General features: G+C 23.8%; 1 protein-coding gene across 2 annotated transcripts; it reads left to right on the top strand.

Moving 5' to 3' along the window:
* Positions 1-238: 238 nt before the first annotated feature.
* LOC132931815 (plexin domain-containing protein 2) lies at positions 239-10,316 on the top strand. Of its 2 annotated transcripts, none has more exons than XM_060997838.1 (11): positions 239-380; positions 3,055-3,240; positions 3,710-3,832; positions 3,901-3,995; positions 6,433-6,564; positions 6,625-7,027; positions 7,194-7,345; positions 7,440-7,620; positions 7,700-7,833; positions 8,178-8,291; positions 8,353-10,316. In XM_060997838.1, exons 1-10 carry the CDS (start codon positions 350-352, stop codon positions 8,244-8,246), a joined length of 1,506 nt encoding a protein of 501 aa, XP_060853821.1. In that variant the 5' UTR covers positions 239-349; the 3' UTR covers positions 8,247-8,291; positions 8,353-10,316. The 2 variants fall into 2 exon arrangements, with proteins under 2 accessions (XP_060853821.1, XP_060853820.1); XM_060997837.1 differs by lacking the exon at positions 239-380 and adding an exon at positions 420-753.
* Positions 10,317-10,689: the final 373 nt, after the last annotated feature.

Below are 10,689 nucleotides of genomic sequence, written 5' to 3'. Positions count from 1 at the left end.
CTTAAATCGTGTCAGAACGTAGAAATAGAAAAAGAAGACGTTACGTTACACCCACAGGGCCACAGTTAGTAGATAAATCTATAGAGCCGCGTGTGTTCGTGTTGTCTATCTCTATACTGTACACACACTGTTAAACACTGTTTAACAAACTGTTGTTTTTGTGCAAAACAGTCAACAAGCCAACACGCAACAAGTGCAAAGAGTGCAAAGTGTCTATGGTGCAAAGTGGCAGGTGCCAACTACTGCCAACTACCCAGTGCTCTAGGGCTCCGACCCCACCATACACCTAATTATAGATATATCCTTGTTATTGGTCCATGGACCCACGGAATATAACAAATTACAATTTATGTTGACTGCAACGCACTCTAACTGCGATAGTGAGTATTCCTTATCTACTATAATCAGCAATGAATAAATTGTACATATATAATATTTAAGGTCTATTGGCTAAGTTATTACTTATAATTATTTTTTTTCCACTAGTTTCCAGCAGTTGTTACTTGTTACAGTTACCTCGTCTAGTCGTAGGTCGTTTTTGTTCACTAATAATTAACTCCTAAATTTTATTTCGCACGTTTCTGTTTATAGTGATAACTATTAACAATGCATTATTAAACCTCTTAAGTTGTAACATTAATCTCACATTCTCAAAAGTGTTTTCAACTACATAAATAATTATGACGGCGAAACGTTTTTGCTGGAGTTTATCTTTTGTTTTTCTTACAATCTCCACAGTGTCTCCTCACGAAGGTAATTGACTATTATATAAATACCTAGCTATTATCAATAATGTACTCGAGTTAGATTTGATTAATGATCCATTCAGTATTCACTATTGTTACACATAAATTTACATCTTTTGTGTTTTGGCGTTGTACAGTTTTTGTTCTATAGTTAATTGGTACTTTATATTAAACCAATATTTGTATGTATAATTGTACTTATTTGACAATATTTCATTTAGACTTTTAGAGGTCATGATAATTATTAGGTACCTACTTTCTTATTACACATTTGTATGATATTCTTAAACATATTGATATTATTTGTTTTAACATAAGTAAACAAATCAAATGAAAGTTAGACATTATCCTTGTGTTAAAATTATTATGTCATAAACATTTAAGATAAAATTTATTTTTATCACTTGCTACTAAAGTATTATGTATATTATATCTAAATTATGGATATGTTAAGGTATATGACTACATAGAAGTGATTGTTCATAGTCACTAGTGATTGTTGATATTTACCAACCATTTTGTTGAATGTTGTCAATTTTTACAAATACCTCACAATTTGGACATTTACCAGTGTTTGTGTTTATTAACATGTACAATAGTTATTTATTGAATATTGATGTACAAATAAAAACCATAAAATTACAATTATTTTGCTATTAATAATTAATTAGAGATGCAAATAGATATAGATAGTATAGAATAGATAATCTATTAGATAATTAAATAATAAATTGACAAATTAAAATATCAATGAATGACTTGCACATACATGATACATATAAAGGTATTCAGTCAAAAAGTCCATTTTAAAAAAAGTTGGACAAAAAGTCCGGATTCAGTTTTAAAATTTAAAAATGTTTACATTATATATTATACACATTATATTATTACATTTATTTCTATTTTCTTATTTTCATTTATAATTATATAATTTATTACAACATATTAGAACAACAATAGCAAAATTTATTTGTAACTAAATACATTTTAACATACAATGAATTTTAATTTATTTATAAACACGTTAATCTAAACAAAACTAAAAAAAAAAATAGTATATCGTAATTATAATACGAAAATATAATAATATGTGTACAGCATTTTTAAATTTTTAAAATAAATATTTACTAGGTAGGTATATAAAATATTTTGTATTTTCGGACTTTTTGTCCAACTATAAAAACGAATCCGAATTTTTGTCCGACTTTTTTTAAAGCAGACTTTTCGTCCGCGATTCACATATGAAAATATACATGTAGGAGACACTAACAAAAAATGTAATAGTTTAGACATTATACTGATCAAATTCTAGTGCATTTCATAACAAGGTGCCAATTTATTATCACCATTCAGCATATGTGAATGACGTTAATTAATACCATTTAAAGTTATTTAACACTACTAAACAAGTTGATAGTACAGTTGAACTACTTATTTGAGAAGGAAGTTGATAAAAGCTAATTCAAAGAAAACAATAAAAAACTAATTTTATGCTACCAATTATATATGGTAGATAAACCAAGAGGTCTAATGGAAAGAATTCAGCGAGATACACAATTTCAAAAAAAAAAATTTGTTTTTGGCCTGGGGAGGTGCATGTAAAGGTCCTGAACTTACGTCGTTTCTACAATAGACGATTCTCCGTGGTATAAATGCCTGGATGAATTACTCTAGGTTCATACTAGATTTATTTTTATTTTCAAATATGCATATTAACCCCAATTAGAGTCTTACAAAATAATATTATTTTAATTTTTCTTTCATGATAGTACAAAAAGAAGTGGTAGATTACTGTAATAAACTAATTTTATTAGCTATTATTTTGTTACCATTCAAATCAATTTTTTTAAAATTTTCATACATGATGAATCTATCCATAGATAACACATTCTACGCATTATATCAATTTTCAATATTTTGTGACATATAGTTTCTCAAAGTGGTGGTTCAGTTAGTCATAAAGGTATAAAATTAGTTTGTAATATGAGGACATTTTTTTCATAGTAGCAGCTTGAAGTATAATAATTAAAAAAAAAAAAATGGTTTTTAGTTTATTTTTCTCATTCTCATAAAGATTCTGGATATACAATTAACTAAATATTAATAAAAAAACTGCTTAACTAGGTGAAAGGAATATTACATTAATTATTGTATATTTATTTTTATTTATTAATTTAGGTAGAATAAACAAGTTTCGTATAAATATTTGTACCAATATGATTTTTATATTTTAATTTTTTTTGTAAATAACATAATTAATTTTATTATTGTTTTTTATCAATACCTATAATTTTTATTATTTTTGCAGAATATTTTTATAAGACCTCTACACACGATAAGACTTTTTTAGACACAGATATAATTACACTTCCAAATGTACGAATCAAAAGATTAGCTGAATCGATTATTAATACTAATACTACTGCTCAACAAAAACATATTTCTTTTCAAGCAATCATAGACAAAAACAATGGAACAAAACAAACAAAACAAGGTAAGTACCTCTAAATTCAGACCTTTAAGATTAGGTAATCATATAATAATAAAAAAAAACTTTTTATTTTTCTTCAAATGATGGCCATGTTGATTTTAATTAAAACCTTGAATAGGAAATAAGTTACTTTATAAAGGTTAGAAGTTTCTATTAATTTAAGGTAGACATGTAAAATTTAATGTATTCTGGTAAGGGATTGTAAAATATATAATGTATATTGTATACATTACTTTACCATTTTAAATTTAAACACAGGTTTTTTTATAATACAAAATTTAAATGTTACCATTTCCATTAAATGCAAATGAAGAATATACTTGTATATTAAACATGTATACTTATGCATTTGGCTTTGTACTAATGAATATTGTTTTAAATCTATAATTTTACTGTTAATAGCCGATAAATAATTGTTTTTAAAAATAATTGATATCTAAATGTTTATTCTATTTGTTTATTTAATTTGTAGAAACAAACCCATCAAACACTTCACTTTTTATTAATGATTCTGATAAAGCATTTGGAAAAAATTTAACTACAGTGACACACGAACCTCCAGTTCAAACGAGTTCAGACAACATAAGTTATATAGGTAAAGTAGTGTATTATAGTTTATGAAATTAATTTTGCTTAAAAGTCATATTTTATTTTTATTTTTAGGAACATCCACACCTTTAGCTCTGCCAGTTGACTTAGAATTTCCTTTAATTACCAATGAAACACTTAAAAATCATAATATAACAAATTCAAAAAATGTAAGTTGGATTTTAAGTCTAATTTAGTATAATTGTAGAATTACACGAGGAATGTCGGTAAATAAATCAGGGATAAAGTATTATACTCCAAGAATGATTTTGAACAGAGCTTAATTTACAAGTTTAAATATATCATGTCAGTGGTTGTTTTAATTTAAATAGTTTTTTTGGAATTTCCTCAAAAACTATGAGAATTAAATTTAAACAAGTAATATTAATTTAATCGCCTGATTAAATTAGAGTATGTGTTTAATTTTTAATCTAGATAAATTGTAGATAAATTATTTACTCCTGAAATAAATAAACATTCTAAAACATAATCACAAATATATTAATATAATAACAGTTTTAATATTGTTATTTATTTTTGCTTAGGTTCACAAAATATAATATTAGAATGTGCTTATCTGAAGATAAACTTATAGTTATGTTATTTATTTTATTTTATTTAACAATATACATTTTTATCATAAGTGTGATTGATAAATTGGAAATATTTTGAAGAATATGCATAATATAAAACAAATTAATTAGTACTTTTATTTTAAATCTTAACTACTTCAGTTTTTAATATTAATAATTTAAATATTTACACATAAAACTGTTAAATACAGCAGAGTTCTTTCTTTTGTATTCAAAATATGTAATATAATTTTAAAAAAAGCCTTCCATTAATCACATTTAAAATAAAATAAAATTTAAAAACCTAACAAATGCCATATTTATTGAGTGTATAATCTTTATAATCATCTGCAAATCATTATTTATGAAAAAAATTAGGTTAATTTTAATTAAATACAATTTAATATTTAAAAATAAATATTTTCTGTATACTAGATGAATAATATTGTAAATGATCATATCATGCGTCAAGTCTTAAAAATTATTTTTATTCCTTAAAATTATAATAAATATTCATTTATTTATAAACAATATTTTACAAGTCAAAGAATATTATAAGTTATGATAACTTATATTATAATAACATTAATTTGTATTATTCAAATTGATAAAAAATTTTAAGATTACTTTTAAGGTAATATTCTAGATTCTAATTTCTGACTACAAATAATGTATATTAATTATTGGTTTTACAATAACCTATTTAAATGAAAAATTCTAATAGACAAAAATAAAATAAGAAACAAAGTGCTCTACAACTTCCACAACATAACAAAATTATTATTTTTTATTTATTTACATTGTTTTTTCATTATTTTCATTAAACTTACTTTTTACTTTCAATTTTGAATCTTATAAATAATATAGCAAATCAAACTGGTAAATTTTTATATGTGATGTTTTTTCTTTAATTTTAATTTTATAATGATATTATTTTGTTCTGAGACGAGACAAGTAAAGCAATACACTCAATATTTGAGACTTGTACCAGGTTCTGCTTTTAACTTCAATATATGGAATAATAATTAATATTATTTGAATCATTAAATGTGTTTATAATACTATGTATTATTTTATCTAAATAGCATGAACCTTGACCACAACTGCATAAATTACATTTGATATGTAATATAATTGTCAATTTTTTATATTATGTTTAGTATTGAATGTTCAATGTTCAGCAATTAAAATTTTTTTGTTGTTTTAAAATACAGTAAAATTCCGTTACAACAAACTCCAGGGGACCAAATTTTTTTTTTTTATAACAGAAATTTCATTGTAACGAAAATTTGAATAAGCTCTTTATAAGCCCTATTTTTCGGCAGAGGAATTCTATGACTTTCGTTATAACGGGATTTTTATTGTATTGGTATTTGTTTTAATGGGAATTTACTGTTTATTATTTTTATATTTTATTTTATTATTACAGTGAAACTCCTATTTAATGAAATTTTCTATGTAACAAAATATTTTTGAGAATCATTACCAAATTAGGATCAAATTTTTCTTTAATACAAATTTATTTTGATGCCCGAGGAAGTTTAGTTGTATTTAAATAATTTTTAACCACTAAATACAGAAACTTGAGTGATAACTAATTTTTAATATGACTCATACCCATTTTCACGTGGTTTGTCTTACACACTAGTGATATTGCAAATTTATATATTAAATTTTTATTATAGTTGATAATAGAACAATTTTACTTATTATCGATTTTGTTAAGGAAAATATAAACAGTGTTTGAAAGAAGAGTTTTTGTACTAATTTTGTAATTTTAAAACGAGATTTAAATTTAAAAAAAAAATGAATTATTTAAGTACTTATACTTGAAATTGTTTTCAAGCTATGTTTTTATTCCTCTATAAATTTCTTAATAATTAAATTTGTTCCAATATTGAATACAAATGCAATACATAAATATGCTAGGTTATTCAATACACACGTGTTAGACAGTTTCAATACGTCATATTGTGGGAACGACTTCCAATGTAGTTAACATCTCTCAAAATTAATATTTTTTTATGATTTTTAGGATTCTCATATATACTACAATAGTACAACAATAAATAATATGAAGGTATTTAATGATTATTGGGTTGATTTGGTGAATCATCCTGATGCAAATATACATGAAATGTTATCAGATTCTCATCGCAGAGCTGCAGTAAGATAACAATATAATTCTAGAAATTTTTTATTTTGTTAAATAAATTTATGTTTTCAGACAATCAACTTGAAGTTTCAGTTTCCTTTCTATGGACATCTATTAAACTCAACTACAATTGCAACTGGAGGTTTTTTGTATTTAGGAGAATACATTCATTCGTGGTTAGCAGCTACTCAATACATAGCGCCGTTAATGGCCAATTTTGATTTAAGTTCATCGAACTATTCAAGCATTTATTACTTGGAAAATGATACTGCATTAACAGTTACTTGGCATAATGCCACTTTACAAGATAAACCTAAAGTTGGAGGATTTACTTTTCAAACAACTTTACATTCAAACGGAAACATTGTATTTGCTTACAAAAATGTACCATCTAAAATCAAAGAAATTGATTCTACAAATCATCCAGTGAAAATTGGATTATCTGATGCATATGTATTAGACAAAACAATATTTTGTCAGTATAATTTAAATTATTTTTTACTCTACAACTAATAATATTTCTGACAATCAAAAATACAGTTTTCCATTTTTTAATAATTTTACATAATCAATCCAAGCGCCCAACATTTAATTTCTGTAAAATATAATTTTGAACATTTATATTTATTTTTCATTTATAGTTGTGAGAAGAAAAACTATTTATGAATATCATAGAGTAACATTTCATGAGGATGAAGTAACAAATGGAACTGTTATAATTTTAACTGCATTGCCAACATGTCTAGAAAAGAAAAATTGTACTAGTTGTATTAAAAAAGACACAAATTTCCAAGTAATATATATAAATTATATCTAATTTATTCTTATAATTAAATACATACATCTTAAAAATGGATAAAATTATTATAATTTTTTTTTTGCACTAGTGTTTCTGGTGTGACAACCGATGTTCTTCTGGAGTTGATCGTAATCGCCAAGATTGGCACCAGAAAGACTGTGAGAAATTGAAGCTTGTTAATGAAGATATGTGCACATCTGGAGTAACAACTGTTACTCCTCCCACTATTGATAATTCTAGTGTTGAATCATCTATTAAATCTGAATCTCGTAATTGACTATTAATTATACTATATGAACAAAATGTATTATTTAATACTTACTTAACTTCATACTATTTAATTTTTAGACACAAACTCTTCATCTTCTAGTACAAGTTTATTCTTCATAGCGTTGTGTGTATCATTGACTTTAATGTCTTTAGTCTGGATATTTTACGCATATTTAAATCCACATACACGATCTGGACAAATGTTAATAAGAGTAAGTATACTATTTTCAATTATATATTGCTTAACATATTGCAACATAATATGTATGTTGTTATTATAGTCTATTAAATATAATATTTTTTGTGCTCAAAAAGCAATGTTTTGGGATAAAAATGCAATTTGCATTCAAATTTGTTCTCTAGCGATAAGTGGTACATTTTACCAAATTTAACAGCAATACTTGCTTGCTTTATTATTTAAAAAATTAAATACATTATTTATTTTTAAAAATGTAAATAGTTTCATCCATTTTTATATTATCCTAGTTAATTATGTATATTGCTCAATCATTCTATTAATTTGTTATATTATAATTAAATATTGTTATTTATTTAGTATCGACCAAATCAGTGGGGTTGGAGAAAAGGAGAAGCTCGCTATACAGCTGCTACTATTCATATGTAAAATGCAACAACTAATGACATCATCCAAATAATTGATAATTGAAAGGTATTTTTTTTAAATATAACATAAATTAAATACCCAATTGGCAATTTTTTTATGTTTACAGTGTTGGTAGTTTATTGGTTGAAGTTATAGATATCGAATATTAAATTGATAACAAGAAAAAACATCCATAACGATGATTTTTGAAAATAACTAAGTTTTTAGTAAAAACTTTATGATGTATGAAACATAAATATATATAAATATATATATTTTGTATAATGCAGCTTATGTTATTTTTAAACTTCAATAGACTAACCTATTGTTACTTAAAACTTTTATTTTTAAATTTTTATAAATGTTATTCAATTTATTATATGTGTGGGTCCTTAATTGGGGAGATAGATTTGTGGATATAACGTAAACCATTATTTATTCTGTATGAAATTTTGTTGTCTTGCATTTTAACAATTATAAGTTTGACAATTTGGAAAAAAAATCAATAACATACCTCAATACTTTGAAAACTTTTTTCAGTAGCTTAGTATAAACATGTATTCATGAATTATTCAAATGGTTATCATAGAATATTTTTACACATTTTTTACAAGTTTTGTTTCTATTATGCGCTTTTTTTTGTAACAACTTACTAAAAATATAAAAATTGTATACGTTATTATAGTAGTTTAAAAATAAACATTTTTTACTCGCACTTAAAATTAAGTTTATTGTGAACAGACTCAATATTTTTTTTTTATACAATGAAATAGCTTTTGTTGATCTGTATACTTTCAATAATTATTGCAATAATGAAGTATTATTAACAAATATTATATCATTTATCAATAATTCTCTTTTGAGTACTAATGCACTTAGTTTTATTTTTAAAATTTAATTTTAATTGTAAAAATACTTTAATTTGTCAAATACATTCACACATGTGCATGGTACAATTTTTGCTGAATATAACACATAACATAAATTCTTATTATTGTGAACCCAGCTTTTGATAAACCTATGCTAATATATAATAATTATAGATGACTTGGTCTACATTATTTTCATGTATAATTTTTAAACATTGATTTTAATTATTATCAGTTGATATGATTGATTTGTAAATTGAGTCAATAAATTTAATTTTTGAAATCACTTAATGCAACATCGTTTACCCAAGAATACTTAATATGGTATTCAGATAGATTAAATTTAGACTATTAAAATTTTAAATTATTAAGAGGCTTTGATCCCTGATTGCTATACTAACCAACTTTCATTTTTAACCCAAAATAATAATTTCCATAATTTCTTATGTTATATTAGATAAATATAGCTGCCTACTTAATAGTCTAAATATTTTTATGGATACATATTTTAATTATTTTTGTCAGAACCATAATATATAAAATAATTATGCCAGCTTTGTAATTATATGTGGAAAGCATACGGATTTATTTCCCTTGGGCTGAGCTTGACATCTTAATATTATTAATAAAACAAACATAGTTTATATAATTATTAGTTATCACTGTAAGTCTATAACTCATCTCCTCTCATTGAAAAATCCATCCTAATCATACCGCTGGATTATGCACGTTTTATTTTGTACTTGTATGTTCCAATTTTTTTTTAATAACAAGTAAAAAATGTCAAAATAGTGATATTCATTGTATTATATTCTTAAATTAAGTTTATTGTTTTTTTCTATTGTTGATCTTTTAAAACTACAAAATTTGTAACATTCTTATATTTAAATTTTTTTTATTGTAAACGTAATAATGAAATAGATATTATATTTACATATATGATCAGAATGGGTATCAAACAACATCTTTATTTGTTACTTTATCAACCATATGATTTATTTTTTAATTTAAAATGATTCATTTTAATTGATTGTAAATGATAATGAACAACTTCAACTATTTTATGTAATGTTTTATCTGCTAAACTTATAATTACATTTAGTTAAATTTAATGTAATCTGATAATTTCTTACTTCTGTAATAATGAGCTTTATAAATATTAATTAATTTTATATAAATAATTGTTAAAAATAAATGTTTACTGGTATATTTTATAACCTAATTTTGGCATTTTTATTAATTAAAATAAAAAATTTTATTGGTAATATTATACGTAAATCTAATCTAGAGCAGCTTTTCTAAATGTGTAAGATGTCATGTACATAAAATACTTATGTATATACATATATATATATATTACATATTTTGAGGTCACTAAAAAATTGAACATTTATTTGGGTGATCGCCAGTGTAAAAAAGTTAAGAAATACTGATCTAGAGTACAAGATTATATGTTTTTATGGTCTAAAATTTATTTGACCCTGTAATAGTATTATTTTGCTGCTCTGTCACTTTTGTATTAAAGGTGAGTGCTTGATACAATTTTCAACATGATTTGACATGTTCAACTGTGTCCATCAGTCAGCTGTTTAGTT

This window comes from Rhopalosiphum padi, chromosome 1 (genome assembly GCF_020882245.1).
Source record: "Rhopalosiphum padi isolate XX-2018 chromosome 1, ASM2088224v1, whole genome shotgun sequence".
In the NCBI taxonomy this organism is placed as follows: domain Eukaryota; kingdom Metazoa; phylum Arthropoda; class Insecta; order Hemiptera; family Aphididae; genus Rhopalosiphum; species Rhopalosiphum padi.
Note: the sequence above shows the minus strand (reverse complement) of the source record. Positions and strands in the feature narration are given on the sequence as shown.

What these genes read in the sequence shown, in the direction of transcription:
- LOC132931815 (XM_060997837.1), top strand. Translation starts at nt 681, where the DNA reads ATGACGGCGAAACGTTTTTGCTGGAGTTTATCTTTTGTTTTTCTTACA. An exon ending in AACAAAACAAACAAAACAAG is followed by an intron (nt 3,241 to 3,709) that starts GTAAGTACCTCT and finishes TTTAATTTGTAG; the next exon opens with AAACAAACCCATCAAACACT. An exon ending in CTGGACAAATGTTAATAAGA is followed by an intron (nt 7,834 to 8,177) that starts GTAAGTATACTA and finishes TTATTTATTTAG; the next exon opens with TATCGACCAAATCAGTGGGG.